Source organism: Panthera tigris, chromosome A2, assembly GCF_018350195.1.
Source record: "Panthera tigris isolate Pti1 chromosome A2, P.tigris_Pti1_mat1.1, whole genome shotgun sequence".
In the NCBI taxonomy this organism is placed as follows: Eukaryota; Metazoa; Chordata; class Mammalia; order Carnivora; family Felidae; genus Panthera; species Panthera tigris.
This window is the reverse complement of record NC_056661.1, coordinates 113,209,891-113,225,575: the sequence shown is the minus strand read 5'-3', so window position 1 is coordinate 113,225,575 and position 15,685 is coordinate 113,209,891. Positions and strand designations below refer to the sequence as shown.

Sequence of the window (15,685 nt, the reverse complement as noted above, 5' to 3'; positions counted from 1 at the left end):
GTGACTGAGCCCACTAGGGGCCTTTGGTTCTTCTTTTTAAAGATTTGTTTTGGTTATTCCGAGTCCCTTGAGATTCCACATGAGTTTTAGGAGGGGCTTTCTCCTGCAAACAAATATTGCTGGGATTTGATAGAACTGCATTGCATCCGTAGATAGCCTTGGGTAGTATTGTCACCTTCACAGTATTAAGTGTTCCAATCCATGAATGTGTGATGTTTTTTCATCTGTTTCTGCCTTCTTTAATTTGTCTCAGTGATGTTTTTCACTGTAGTTTTCAGTGTAGTCTTCTGCCTGTTGCTTCAGGTAATTCTAAGTATTGCATTCTTTTTATGCTATGGTAAATGGAATTGTTTTTTTAATTTCCTTTTCAGATTGTTCATTGTTAGTGTGTAGAAATGCAACTGATTTTTGTGTGTTGATTTTGTACTCTGCACCATTACTGAATTAGCTAATAGGGCCCACGGGTTTTATGGAATCTTTAGGCTTTTCTGTATATATGATTATGTCACCTGCGAACATAATTTTACTGCTGCTTTTCCAATTTGGATGCCTTTTATTTCTTGTATAATAGCTCTGGCTAGAGCTTTAGATACTATGTTGAATAGAAGTAGTGAAAGTGGGCATCCTTGTCTTGTTGCTGATCTTAAGGGAAAGCTTTCAGCTTTTCATCATTATAATGGTATCTGTTTATCCATATATGTCCTTTATTATGTTCAAGTTTCCTTCCATTCTTTGTTGATTAATTTTTTTGGTTTGGTTTGGTTTTACCCTGAAAGGGTGGTGAATTATGTCACGTGCTTTTTCTGCATCTGTGGAGATGATCATGTGTTTTGTTTTCTTTTATTATGTTAATAATAGTGTATTACATTGGCTGGTTTTATACGTTGAACCATCTTGCACACCAGAAACATGTCTCACTCAGTTATCTTGTATAATCCTTTTTTTTTTTTTTTTTTTTCCTACGCTACTGCATTAGTCTTGTTAGTATTTTGTTGAGGATTTTTGGATTGATATTCACAAGGGGTATTGCTTTGTGCTTTTCTTGTAGGGTCTTTGGCTTTGTTGTGAGGGTAATACTGGCCTCATGGAATGAGTAAAGAAGTGCTCTCTCCAATTTTTTGGAAGAGTTTGAGAAGGGTTGGTGTTTAACTTTTAAGTATTTTATTCACCAGTGAAGCCATCTGGGTCATGGGATTTACTTTGTTGGGGGGCTTTTGATTACCAATTCAAATCCTTAGTGGTGAGAAGTCTATTCAGATTTTCTATTCATGAATCAGTCTTGGAAGGTTGTGTGCTTCTAGGAGTCTGTCCATTTTATCTAGCTAACCTAGTCTGTTGGCATTCAGTTGTTCATAGGACTCTTTTATTATCCTTTTTATTTCTGTAAAATTGGTAGTAATAACCCCACTTTATTTCAGTAATTTGTGTCTTTTTTTCATCGTGGGTCTAGCTAAAAGTTTGTCAATCTTGATATTTTCAGAACACCAGCTTTTGGTTTTGTGGCTATTTCTCTCTATTGGTTTTCTATTCTCTATTTGTATCTGCTGTAATCTTTATTATTTCCTGCCTTCTCTTATCTTTGGATTTAGTTGGCTGTACTTTTTTCTAGTTCCTTTTATGGTGTAAAATTAGTTTGTTGGTGGGGCACCTGGGTGGCTCAGCTCATGATCTCACGGTTTGTGAGTTCGAGCCCCACCTTGGGCTCTGTGCTGACAGCTCAGAGCCTGGAGCCTGCTTCAGATTTTGTCTCCCTCTCTCGCTGCTCTTCCCCTGCTCACATGCTGTCTATCTCTCTCAAAAATAAATAAAGATTAAAATTAGTTTGTTGGCTTGAGATCTTTTTTAACATAAGTGTTTACAGCTTTAAATTTCCCTTTTAGCTTTGCTTTCTCTGTAGACCATAAGTTTTGGTGTATTTTGTTTTCATTTTCACTTGTTTGAAAGTGTTTTCTAACTTCCATTGTGATTGTTTCTTCTTTGGAGTGACTCATTGGTTATTTAAGGGTGTGGTGTTTAATTTTTACGTATTTGTGAGTTCTAGTCTTCCTTCTGTTACTGATTTCTGGTTCTATTCCATTCTGATCAACAAAGACAGTTTGTATGATTTCAAATGTTTTAAATTTATTCTGACTTATTTTGTGGCCTAACATATGGTCTGTCCTGGGGAGTTTTCTGTGCGACCTTGAGGAAAATGTATATTCTGTGTTGGTTGGAGTGTTCTATATATGTCTGTTAGCTCAAATTGGTTTATCGTATTGCTCAATTCCTCTATTTCCTTATTGATCTTCTGTTTTACTGTATCCATTATTGAAACTGGGGTATTGAAGTCTCCAACTATTATTGTAGAACTGTCTCTCCTTTCATTTCTGTTAGCATTTGCTTCATATGTTTTGGAGCTCTGAAGTTTTGTGCATGCATATTTTTAATTGTTATGGCTTGTTGGTGAATTGATCTTTTTAACAATATGCCCTTGTAATATTTTTTGACTTAATGTCTACTTTGTGTGACACTGGAATAGTCATTACATGTCTCTTTGGGTTACTATTTGCATTGAATATCTTTTGTGTCCTTTCACCTTTCAGCCTAAATGTCTTTTTAGGCATGAAGTGAGTCTCTTACAGATAGTGTACATTTGGATACCAGTTTTGTTTTGTTTTTTAATTCTTCCTTCCTGTGTCTTTTGATTGTAGAGCCTAATCTGTTTGCATTTATTTTTTTTTTAACCTTTTTTAAAAGTTTATTTATTTACTTAGAGAGCGAGTGGGGGATGGACAGAGAGAGGGTGAAAGAGAGAATCCCAGATAGGCTCCACACTGTCAGCACAGAGCCCAGTGCGGGGCTCAAACCCATGAATTGGCAAGATTATGACCTGCGCTGAAGTCAAGAGTTGAATGCTTAACCAACTGAGCCATCCAGTCTCCCTAATCTGTTTGCATTTAAAGTGGTTACTCATAGGGAAGGACTTGTACCATTTTGTTTTCTTTTGTTCTCTTTTTTTTTTTTAATAGCTTTTTTGCCCCTTGTTTCCTCTGTTAGTGCCTACTTTTGTGTTTTGTTGATTTCTTTGTAATGGTGTATTTTGATTCCCCTTTCATTTCCTTTTGTGTGTATTCTATAGATTTTTTTTCCTCTGTGTTATCATAGGGGTTACATATAACGTTCTCTAATTAAAATAATTTGATTGCTACCAATTTGTCTTTGGCATACAAAACCTCTACTCCTATACAGCTCTGCCCCCTCTTTTGTTATTGATGTCACCGATTACATCTTTATGCATTGTGCACCACTAACAGATCTATAGGTGCATTTTTATACTGTAGAAAAGAAAAAGTGGGGTTACAGATTGAACTTACATTAATACCAGTATTTATATTTTACTTGAAAACTTTATATTTCATATGGCTTTGAGTTACCCTCTGGTTCCCTTTAATTTCATCTCAGAGGACTCCCTTTAGGCTTTCTTGTTAGGCAAGTCTGGTACTAATGAACTCCCTCAGCTTTTGTTTATTTGGTAATGTCTTCATTTCTCCCTCATTTTTGAAGGACACTTTTGCCAGATACAGAGTTCTTAGTTGACAGAACTAAGTTTTTTCCTTCAGTGCTTTAAACACATCATCCCACTGTCTCCTGGCCTTCAAGATTTCTGCTGAGCAATCAGCTGATTATCTTGTGGAGGACTCCTTATATGTAATGAGTTGCTTTTCTCTGGCTGCTTTCAGTATTCTGTCTTTGTCTTTTTGTTTAAGTTTATTTTATTTATTTTGAAAGCACGAGTGGGGGAGGGGCAGAGAAAGAGAGAGAATCCCAAGCAGGCTCTGAGCAGAGCCCGACACGGGGCTTGAACTCACAAACTCTGAGATCGTGACCTGAGCCGAAGTCAGATGCTTAACTGGCTGAGCCACCCAGGTGCCCCACACATTTTTTGATTGGATGGTTTTTGTTGCTGCATTGTAGGAGATCTTTATCTATTCTCAGTGCTAGAGCCTTACTGCTTACATGATTTGCAGCTATTACCCCATTCCGTAGGTTGCCTTTCACACTCTTAATAATATCCTTTGATACATAGATGTTTTTAGTTTTGATAAAGTCCAGCTTTACCAGTTTATTTTTCTTTTGTTACTCCTGTTTTTGGTGTCCTCTTAAGTTCAGGTTTTTTGGATTGAATTAAATACTGAATACTAATACGTAGTTATTTTATTGAAAAATTGCATTTGCTTGGGATGTCTTTTGTAGGGGTATTAACAAGTTGTGTGCCCTTTAGTAAGTAGGCTGAACTTTGCTGCCTTTTGAAATGAGGGGAGGTCCTCCAACTGATGGGTGACATCTCATCACACTTTGGTAATCCTTGACTTTATGATCCTCTTAGCTATTAATAGTTCATATACTCCTGTCACTCTGAGTTTAACCGTATTTCACTGTATGTATGTATGTTTGTTTTTTTTTTTTTTTAACTACCCTGTTTTAGATGTATATGACCACATTTCTGTTTTGAAACCTGAATCCCATTTGTTCTCTCCTTAGTTCTGTGTGAGGGTGTTTGTCCAGGCGTACTCTCCCCCTCGTTGAGGGTGCCCTTAAATGACACAGTTGCTGGTTGAGAAGGACACTTAATTTCTGTTGCTTTCATCACTTAGGGAGGTTGAAGACTTTTAAAATAATGTTTTTAGCCTCTTCTCTGTTCCTTTTTAGTGGATTTTCTTTGTTTTACCTATTTTATCTGTGTGACTCTTGGAACATACCATTTTGTATGAGCTTCTCCGTAACATTAGTAATTTGTCTACTTGTGGCACATCTTTTCTCCCAACTTTTTTTCCTTTGCAAAATTTTTCTTTTTAGAAGCTTAAAACTGTTAAGTGGTCCATGATGCTACTCTTTTCCAGTTTTTAAAATTTATTTTTATATTCTTTTTTTTTCCTTTTTTTTCTTTCTGTTTATGTTTTAATTTTATTTTTGAGAGAGAGAGACAGAGTGTGAGTGGGGAAGAGGCAGAGAGAGTGGGAGAAACAGAATCTGAAGCAGGCTCCAGGCTCCAGGCTGTCAGCACAGAGCCCGATGTGGGGTTAGAACTCACGGATGGTGAGATCATGACCTGAGCCAGAGTTGGACGCCCAACTGATTGAGCCACCCAGGTGCCCCTTTATATTTTTATTTTAAAGAGAGAGTGAGCACACAGGCAGCAGAGAGGGGCAGAGGGAGAGAGAGAATCCCAAGTAGGCTCCACTCTCAGCACAGAGCCCGATGTGGGGCTCTGGGACCCACGACCTGGGATCATGACCTGAGCTGAAATTAGGAGTTGGATGCTCAACAGACAGCCACCCAGGCGCCCTCTTTTCCATTTTGATCTGCTTAACATGCGTGCTTAAAGTCTCCCCCATTCAGAGGCCAGCTGTGTGTTCACATTACATGTATTGTCCTTTGTGGTATCAAGAGAGAAGCAAAATGGACCGGGTTATTCTCCTCAGATAGGCAGTTTTGCCATCATCAGTGATTGACATCATCTTTTCCCCATTGATGTGTGGTGTTCTTCTTACCAAATCTTAATTCTATGTGCTAGGATCCAAGTCTAGGAAATCTGTAGGTCTACACTGTTTCTACATAATTTTCTTCCTTTTTTCTGACTAAGGCTTAATTTATATACAATGAAATTAATCGTTTTTATTGTTCAGTTCTATGGATTTTTGTGTAATCACTACCACAATTGATTTTATTGTCTCTCAAAAGTTTTCTCTGACCTCTAGCCTCAGGCAGCCATTGATCTGTGTTCTGTTTCTATAGTTTTGCCTTTTCCAAAATGTCACATAAGTGGAATCAGACAATAGCCTTTTTCACTGGGCCTAATGCATTTGAGGTTTATCCATATGGTGTCTATCAGTAACTTACTCTTTTTTTATTGCTGGCAGTATTCCATGGTATTTCTGTCCCCTGTTTTGTTTATCCATTTCTAGCTGATTTGGATTTGTTATGGGTTTGGGAATAAAATTGCTGATTACAAGTTTTTTGCAAACCTATGTTTTCATCTCATTTGGGTAAACACCTAGGAGCAGGAGTGCTGTATCATGTGCTAAGAGTGTTTAATTTCATAAGAAGCTGCTAAATTGTTTTTCCAAAGCGGCCCTACCGTTTGGTATTTCCATCCCCCGCTTATGAGAGTGCCGGGTGCCCCGCATCCTTGTCAGTCAGTGGATTGCTGCTGAGCTGCACAGAAAGATGACAATCCTTGGCCTGATGTCGTGTTACATTGCTGAACTGGTCACACATCGGAAGGATGTCCCCTTGAACCTTTTATCAGGTGCGTTGCGTAGAAATCTTGATTTCTTTGTCGAGTCTGTTAAATAGCATTTTTCATTGAAGACACTTGAGTATCTTATGAAGAGTTTTGCTAAATCCTAGAGCTTGTGACTGAAACTCTTCATGCCTTTTGAAGTTAGGCAGCAAGAAACAGAGCCCTGAATGCCCCAAGAATGCCTACTGGTGTTTGCTTTTTTGAAAGCGTGTTCTTTCCTTTTGTTCCTAATTGGTAATTACAGCGCCCTAATGGTACCTCTGGAGCAGATGCAGAAGTTCTAGATGAAGAGGGAGGAATTGGGCCGACATAGGCTTTGCATGGGGCGGGGGTCGAGGGTTGGGGGGTGCTGCCGCTACAGCCCGGGGCTGATGCAGTTGTGGCCGGAAGAAATTTACTCGTATTGCCAGCCTTTCCAGCCTTTCCATTCCTTACGGATGCTTCTGTTAAATCATTACATGGGGTGCGCTTCCTTCTTTCACCTTTTATGTTAAAACAGGCTTCTGGGGGCGCCTAGGTGGCTTACTTGGTTAAGCATCTGACTCGTAGTTTCGGCCCAGGTCATGATCTCCTGGTTCCTGGGATCTAGTCCCGTGTTGGACTCAGAGTTGAGTGAGGAGTCTGCTTGAGATTCTCTCTCTCCCCTTCTCCGTGCCCCTCCCCAGCTCTCTCTCAAAATAAATGAATTTAACAACAACAAAATAGGCTTCTGAGCCAGTGGAGCTCTCTGATTCATAGAACGGTGGTAAGTCAAACGGAAGATAACCGAAACCAGTCACGAGCCCTCATTGCCACTTTAGGGACTGAACTCCCTAAAATCTAACCCACTTTATGCTTCTCCAGTTACAAGTGTTTTTTTTTGGTGTATTGGTTGTGATGGCTTAACAAATGTATCTTTGAAAAGAAAGATAAGGGTGCCAAATACTGTTAAATTTACCTCCTGAAGAAAAGTTTTAATTTTTCTGCCAGGAACCATGTCAGGCTTTGTGAGAAGCTTCTCAGCATAAATGTGGCAGTGTTTTTTTTGTTTGTTTTGTTTTTTGTTTTGCTGTTGTTACTAGAACTCTTTCTGTGTCTGCCCGAATGCTGAGACCATTTCAGGGTTCCACACGGACGTAGTTATTGTAATAATTCTAAGTGCCAGTTTCACATAAAAATGTCTTGTAGCAATACATATTATTTTATGAAAATCTCAAGCCTTGAGGACACCTCTTTAATATTCATACGATGAAATGGGAAGTACAGGTAAAGTACATTTGCATCCTCAAGTTCAGTGACGGGCAGATTATCTCAGGGCAGAGGTCTAGTAGGTAGTGGGACCATATGCCAAGGATCCAAAGGACTGGAAAGAAATCTGAAACTTGATTGTTGGTGGTGGTTATTGTTGGTAGTGGTGTTTGTTGGTGGTATAAGTTGGAAACTATTTTGTGTGTGTTGTGGATAAAGCAAGTGGGTACATATATGAGAAATACTGAGAGTTGGAGGTTTTTTTTTAAATAAAAAGTTCTAAGTATTTATTTATTTTTGAGAGAGACAATGAGAACATGAGCGAGGGAGGGGCAGAGAGAGGGAGAATCCTGAGCAGGCTCTGCACGGGGCTCGAACTCACAAATCCAGAGATCATGACCTGAGCCAAAAATAAGAGTCGGACGCTTAACTGAGCCACCCAGGTGCCCTGAGAGTTGGAGTTTTCATTGTGGGGGAAGGGAGATACTAATGGGGGAGTTGCTGTACTGGATTTGAGTTCAAGGTGTCATTATGAACATGTGATTTAGGATATTTAAAATATCCTTGCTCTGTCCTGGCAAAGAGCTTAGAAGCAGTGATACTTTACTAGCAAGGAGCACACCGAGTTCTCAGATCTGATTTCTAAATGCCAGTGCACCTTGGAGAAATGGCTGATCTGAGGTCTGGGCAGGGAAAGTATAAGGCTCACTTGGCCCAGTTGTGCCTCAAAGGAAAGAGGTGCCCACAGACTATTAGGGTTGTGTCAAAAGGACATAGAAACTCTCTTGAAGGAGCTCCCCCAGTGGCCAAATTTAGGACAATTTGAGCATCAGAAATAATGGTGACAGTAATGGATTATATAACACGTTGAATAAAAAAAAATTCCATGAATCTACATGGGAGCGAGAGAAGGGGAAAGAGGGGGAGACAGCAAGAAACAGAATATTGTGTTCCAGATCTTAGGATGAATCAAATTTGAAAATGACCATTTTGCAACCCCTAGTGTGTAGTAATTGATTCAGGTAAGACTTATCAATGGTTGCTGAAACTACTGAGTGAATTGTTATCAGGGGAAGGATATCCACAGAATATCAACTATCACCCTACTTATTTCTCACTAAGTAAAAAGGGGAAGAGGTATTTTTGCTAAGGAGAAATCTGGCACATCCTACCCCCACTTGTTGATCAGAGAGCATCACCACTAAAAAAACAGACAGCCAGACGTGCTGTGCTTTCTGAATAAAGCAGCAGCAATGCCTACAAAATAGTCATCATCTTCCCAGAAAGAAGTGAACTTGAATCTGCTGAGCTTATAACTTCAACTACCAAATCACAGGAAATCCACAGGGACAGAGGAGTCTGGTAAATATCATCTTGCAGCTGCAACAAACAAACAGACAAAAACTTCAGCCTTCCAGACTCTTGCAAACTCCACGATCAGATGACCCAGTTTGTTCAAAACTAAGTTACCGAAAGGAAAAAAAGGACACCTGCGAAAAGTATTAAGCGACCTACTGATGTGTATTTGGACCCTATTCAAATCATGATACAAATGAACTGTGAGTTACAAAAATAAGTTAACAGAACCTAGAACACAGACTGTGTTTGCCCATGATACTGGGTGAAATGATACTATGTCTGCAGTTGCTTCAAAATGATTTGGAAGGAGGGCATTTGAGTAGAGCTACAGATGAATCAAATTGAGCCATGAGCAAATAATTGCTAGGGAGTCCATGTGTGTATTCCTTATACCATTCTACCTACTTAAGAATATGTTGGGAAATTTTTATAATTATGTTTAAAAAAACACTGATTATTAGGGGATAACCTGATATTTTTGTGCCTCTTTATGCATTGCATCTGTGTAGAATTGTCAACAGTATTTACCTTAAATATATCAGGAATCAATCACATAAGCTCAGGATGTATGACATTCTACAAGGCAGTCGTCCTAGGCTATTTAAATAATGTCAGTGTTATGAAAAGCAACGAAAAACAGTGTCCTAAAAAAACAAAGACAATGCATGATATCTGGTTGAATGGACCCCCCTTGTCCCCCCCAAAATTACTAAAGACATTTTGGCACAGTTGTAGATATTTAAATATGAACTTGTAGTAAATGATATTATGGGATTAATATCATTTAGGTGTGATTGTAGTTTTGGGGCTGTGTAGGAGAATGTTTTTATGCTCGGGAGATGTGTGCTAAAGTATTTTAGGGTGAATTAGTATGTTTTCTGCAACTTACTTTGAATATGCATGGATTGAGTTGGCTCATGCGAAATGGCTGTTTTTCTAGGTCACAAACAGTGAAATACTAGCTAATGCCTATGGTTCCACCTGATGTTTGTTGAAAGAGAAAACAAGCAAATGGGGCTCCAGGTGAAGAATATACGGATGTTTGTACTGTTCCTTCACCTTCCTGTGGCTTTGAACTTTTTCAAAATCACGAGTTGGGAACAAATAGGCAGTCAACATACGAACAGGAACTCTCAGCAAATACATACTTGTTAGATCAAGTGTGCTGACAACATTCTTTCTTGGGATAATTGCCCATAATACAGTTTAAATTCTCTTGGGATTAATTCTAGAAGTACTTGATTGAGAATATAGAAAAGGAGTAAATCTGCTTACTTTGTTGTGTGAATTTTCACATCTGAATCAGCAGATGACAAAAGGAACAGAAAAATTAAAGAGCTATAGGTGGAAATGAAGAAAAGAGGAGCTTAGTAATTATCTTACGTAATGTTTTTTACATGGATGACATTTAAAGACAGATCCAGTGTAGGAGACAAATAGATTGTGGTTTCTCAGAAACCAATGATGATTTCCTTATTTTTTTTGTGAAGAGGTCAAAAACGGCATCTATCTAGCTGTGGCCTTGACATTCTCTGTAAGATGGGATAGATCTCTAGAATTTGAAAAAGAACAGTTTTGTTCTCCGTTCCCCCTCTTCTTTTGTTGCCTTGAGGTATCAACTGAAGCACATTTTGCTCAGGGTTACTAGGGTCTTCTGGGCGACCATGGCAGATTGATAGAGCTAGGAGATGCTAATTCCTACTCCTCTCTAGAAAATTTCCCTAAGTGAACCCAGCCGCTGGTTTTATCCTTCTTCTTTTTTGAATCCAAAACAGATCCCTAAAGAAGTGGCTGACATCTTTAACGCCCCCAGTGATGATGAAGAGTTTGTCGGTTTCCAAGATGATGTTCCCATGGAAACCTTCTCATCAGAGGAGAGCTGTGATAGTTTTGACTCTCTGGAGCCAGGGAAACAGGTACGGATGCTTCCTTTTCTGACAGGTGTGGCCTTCTGGAAGCCTGGATCTTGGTTTGGGTATTCTTTTGAGTGTGGTCTGAGATTGGTGATAGCAGTTGATGGTTGAGTATTTTTGAAGCATTATGCCTTCATATTTCAAGAACCGGTGAGCATTCCTACATCACTTATACTGTTTAAGTCCTTTCTGTGTACAGTAATTTTTTTTTTTTTTTTTTGTTTTTGTTTTAATAAAAGGGGCCTCACATCTGAGCCATTTTCTTTGCAACCTCGGGGCTGCAGCCTGTGTTGAGGCTGTATTCTGAGTGCTCCCACATGACTGGCAGGAGAGGGCTGGGTCCACGTAGCGACAGTCCACACTGCAGTTCAGGAACATGTGGTTACCATGAGACATTTGTGTTTCTGTGCTCCTGCGGCGTGGTTCTTCCGGCACCTCACTCCTGGACGTGCTGGGGAGAACGTTATTCTTTCTTTAATTACTTAGATCTCTGGCAGACACAAGTTACATTTCTCTGAGAGTTAGATTCCTGGAGGTTTATATTGTGCCTTAGCAGCAGCATGGCCAGTCAAAATAGCTAGCCTTCTGTGGCACTTACTTCGGAGTTCATTGTGGCTCTCAAAATTCCTCATCCTCCCTGGACCATAGCCTGTCTTAAAAGGCTGTAAATTAAACCTGCCTTGCTTCAACTGGGCAAGTACAGGAGGAGAAGCAGTTAATTACACAGGGGCAGTGCCTGCTTGGTCATTCGGCTGCCTGTGTGTGTTGTGGCCTCTGTGGGAGCTGGTCTTTCTCGGGTTCACTAGCCTCCCTGGTGTCTGTGGTCCTCACTTTCCTTGATGTCTCCGTAGCATTTGACCCACCAGCCACCTGCTTCCACTCCCCAGGTTTCTTCCTCTCTCTCACATCATTCATTCTTTGTGGTCATCTCTATTTCCTGTCCCCATATGTGGATGTTCTTCAGGATTTTGTGTCTAGACCTCTTTTTCGTGACCTAGGGGTTGGCCTGCTTTCAGCCATTACCTCCAAGTTCTCAATGACTTGCCTTCTCTCCAGCCCCACATGTAACCTGAGTGCCAGTTGAACTAGCCTTGATCAAGGGAGATCTCACACTCACCATTTTCCCTTCCCTGGTTGTCCCTTTGTCTTCCTCATTTCTATCCTTATCTTTGGTGTTCTTGACCCCTCCTTCTCCTCTCCCATCTCCCCAGCTCCCTTGCAGGAGTCTCTGAATCTTCTGCCATGTTGCTGTCCTTCATCCCTTCCCTTTTCTCCTCCCTTCGGCTCCCAGGGTCCTCATAGCCTTTACTTCCGTTACAGAACTGAGCTCTGGTCATGATCATGGCCTTATTCAGAAGCCAGTAGTCTCTCCATCTGAACACAGTCAGGCAGTGGGGGAGGGGGGAGCCTGTAGATCCACCAGGAGGAGCATTCTGAGCAGTGCAGGGTGTGGGTGATGGGCTTTGCCTAGAGCCCAGCAGTGCTGTAGGCATTAAGAAACAAAGCAGCTTCCATATCTTGGCTACAGTAAATAATGCTGCAGTAAACATAAGGCTTTCAAATTAGCATTTTTATTTTCTTTGGGTAAATATCCAGTAGTGGAATTAGTGGATCATATGGTATTTCTATTTTTAATTTTTTTAGGAACCTCCATACTGTTTTTCCACAGTGGCCGCAACAGTTTGCGTTCCTAGCAACAGCGCATGAGGATTCCACATCCTCACCAACAGTTGAGTTCTTGTCTTTTTGTGTTAGCCATTCTGAGAGGTGTATGGTGACACCTCATTGTGGTTTTGATTTGCATTTTCCTGATGATGAGATAGGGAAGCAGCGTAAGTGTCCATCAGAAGAAGAATGGATAAAGAAGATGCATATGATGGAATATTATGCAGCCATAAAAAGGATGAGATAGTTGCCTTTTGCAACAACATGGATGGACCTAGAGTGTATCATGCTAAGTGAGATAAGTCAGACTGAGAAAGACAGATACCATATGACTTCACTCAGGTGGCATCTAAAAATTAAAAAGCAAAATCAGACCTATAAATACAGAGAACAAAGTTGTTAGCAAGGAGGGAACTGGGGAGATGGGCAAAATGGGTGAAGGGGAGAAAGAGAACTAGGCTTCCAGTTTTGGAGCTAATAAGTCAGGGCAGTAAAAGGCACAGCTTAGGGAATACAGTCAGTGACACTGTAATGGAGTTGTATGTTGACAGATGGTAGCTACACTTGTGAGCCTAGCATGATGTATAATATTGTACACCTAGAGGTAAATGTAACCTTCTGTGTCCGCTCCACTCAAAATTTAAAACAAAAAAGCCACAACAGCTGCTTTTGATACTGTGACTGCTGCTACTTTTGTGCCGTCAAGCCTGCCCATCCTGTCCGTCCTGCCCACCCCTGCCGAGTCTGTCGCCAGTGTGCCTTAGGTGGCCCGTGACCGTGTGCTTTTCATACAGATTGCATTTAATTCACGTACCTCCCTGGGACAGTGTGGGTGTTGTTGTTATCCCATTCTCACAGGGGATGAAACTGAAGCTCAGGGCAGTGAAGTGACTTGTCTGAGCGCCCACATCTGAAAAATGTCTGAGCTGGGGTGTTTCAAACCTGGGAGCATCACCTCTCAGCCTCTTCCCTCTCCCTGCCCCTCCGTGGTGCCGTAGACACAAAACTGCGTGGATGCCCTCATCGTGCACTGGTCTGCCCTTTGTATGCCGTAGACACAAAACTGCGTGGACGCCCTCATCGTGCACTGGTCTGCCCTTTGTACACGCTGGTCCATGCTGTGCCTTCTGCTTGCGTGTCCTCTGCTTTCTAGACTCTACCTCGGTTCAGATCCAGTCTAGATGCTGCTGCTTCCTGAAGTTTTACTGGGTTTTCTTTCTTTCTGTGTGCCATGTTGCATCTTCCTTACAACTCTGGTCCTCACCATGGTTACTTGTAGATCTGTCTCACTCCCGCACTAAATTGTAACCTCTGCAATGTTTGAACGCTGCTTTCCAGCTTTCCTGGCTTGGACTGCGTACTTGTGTTGTCCCTTCCCTCATGTTCTCTGGGTTCAGCCCCCGTTGGTGAATGAGCGCCCATTGGCTAGAATTGAGGTGGGATGCTGGTCTAACTGGTTCAGGCCCCCGTCGTTTTCCAGTCTGTTTCTTCGTGTCCCATGAGCTTCAAGATAAAAAATGTAAGCACTCTGTTAGATCCTCTTCTCATCTGTTACTTTGTTACGTCCCTGATCATGGTACATAAACACAGGTGACCAAGATGCAGAACATACCGCCTGGTATTGATTGTAAAGGATCACATGCTGCAGAACCAAGAGCTGTGTGAGGGTTGTAACCAGGATTGCAGCCAGAATGTGGAGTGGATATTTTACTTCATACAGACTCCCCTTAAAAAACAGGGTTTTTTTTAACATCTTGTGGAATAAGGAGAAGAAAAGCAGAGGCCTTGGTTTAGGACTGTGGCTAAGTTGTTTTTCTCTGTTAGAACTCATCACCAAAGGTATTGATTTCTCTCAGGCCGACCACTTCCCTCTGAGGCCAGCTCAAAGGCTAAAGAGAGCCAGAGGACCAGACGGTTGAAACTTGCTGTTCTAGGATGTGACCTGTTCTCTCTGGGCCCTAGGCAGGGACTGTGGGTGTATGATAAATGTACACATAGACCCCATTGCCCTAACACAGCCTGCAGAGGCCAGCTCAGGGCTCTGTGAGCAGGATATTGTCTATCCTTGGAGGTGGCAGGTTCACGGTGGGTTTCCTTGGAGCCAGCTAGGCACCATTCTTTTTGATAATAAACCCAGGCCTGTTGCTTCACCACCCTGAGCCCACACTTTCCCTATCCATGGTAACCAGCCGAGAGAAGCTGCATGAACTTGCACACAGTATGTAGCAATGTTGACTTTGGTCTTCTTTAAACACAATTTGAATTTCACTTTAAAGAAACTTCCCTTTTGTGTTTGTATTTTTTTTTTTTTCAAGCAGCTGCACCATGGCTATCAACAAAGGAACAAAGTAATTTAGCTCCAAGCACACTCACTCCAATTACCCGTAATAATTCATAGGAGACATTTAAGCTTAAAAAAATTCTGGATATAGGCATTTCTTTCTCTTTCCCCCTGTAAATTTTTCCACTCATCTATTATATCTATTTTTCTCCAGAGATTATCTGATCTGAAGAAGTGTATAATTAAAGTCAGAGAGAGGCAGTGGGGGGAGATCAAGATTCTCCCAACTAAATGTGGTGTGATGAGGGGTCATTGCTATATCGGGTGTGGGAGGAAGAGACGTCAGAGGCAACTGGGGACACGGACTTCAGCCCTGGTTGCCAGCTTGGAGGAGGCTGGTTTGTGGGTCTCCTTTCTGCACTGCAGGTCTGTCTTTTCCCTCTTTTCTTTCAAGATAGCCATTTAGAGAGCTATTTTTCCATTTAGAGAGCTAGAGAGTATTTTTCCTTTTGTGGGTTCTAAAGACCGAAAGAGTCATTGGAAAATGTCTTTCCTTTTTGAAAGTCTTAGAGCATCTTTCTGTCTGCTCACTTGCTACCTCTTGGAGGTTGCCGGCCTCGTGTCTCCTGCAGGAGGGGCTCTCCTGGGGGTTGGGGGGGTTGATGCTCCCATCACCCCTTCCGGTGGGTGGTGATGGAGCAAAGCCGTAGGGGGGAAGGGGCGTGAAAGGCGCTGGCCCCTTCCTGCAGAGAAACTTGCCTTCTCTGGAAGGGAGGCATGCTCACCAACTCGGAGGACGTGGATTTGGATGGCTGCTAGGAAGGAAGGCCAGCATGTGGGAGGGAGCCAGGCCTTCTCCTCATGGCTCCTTCCCGTGTGTGTTTGGCTCTGTGTGAGCAGACCTTCCCGATGGGCAGCCCTGGCGGGAGAAACGGAATTCTATCAGCGCTCCCCAGT

At 41.6% G+C, this 15,685-nt stretch overlaps 1 protein-coding gene across 6 annotated transcripts in view; it reads left to right on the top strand.

Moving 5' to 3' along the window:
• The window catches only part of CDCA7L (cell division cycle associated 7 like), a 38,763-nt gene that overhangs the window by 11,054 nt on the left and 12,024 nt on the right, over positions 1-15,685 (top strand). For all 6 annotated transcript variants that reach the window (XM_042967956.1, XM_042967947.1, XM_042967933.1 and 3 more), the window contains one exon: positions 10,645-10,785. In XM_042967956.1, the coding sequence (XP_042823890.1) occupies positions 10,645-10,785 (141 nt within the window). Of the gene's footprint in view, positions 1-10,644; positions 10,786-15,685 lie in introns of those variants that run through there.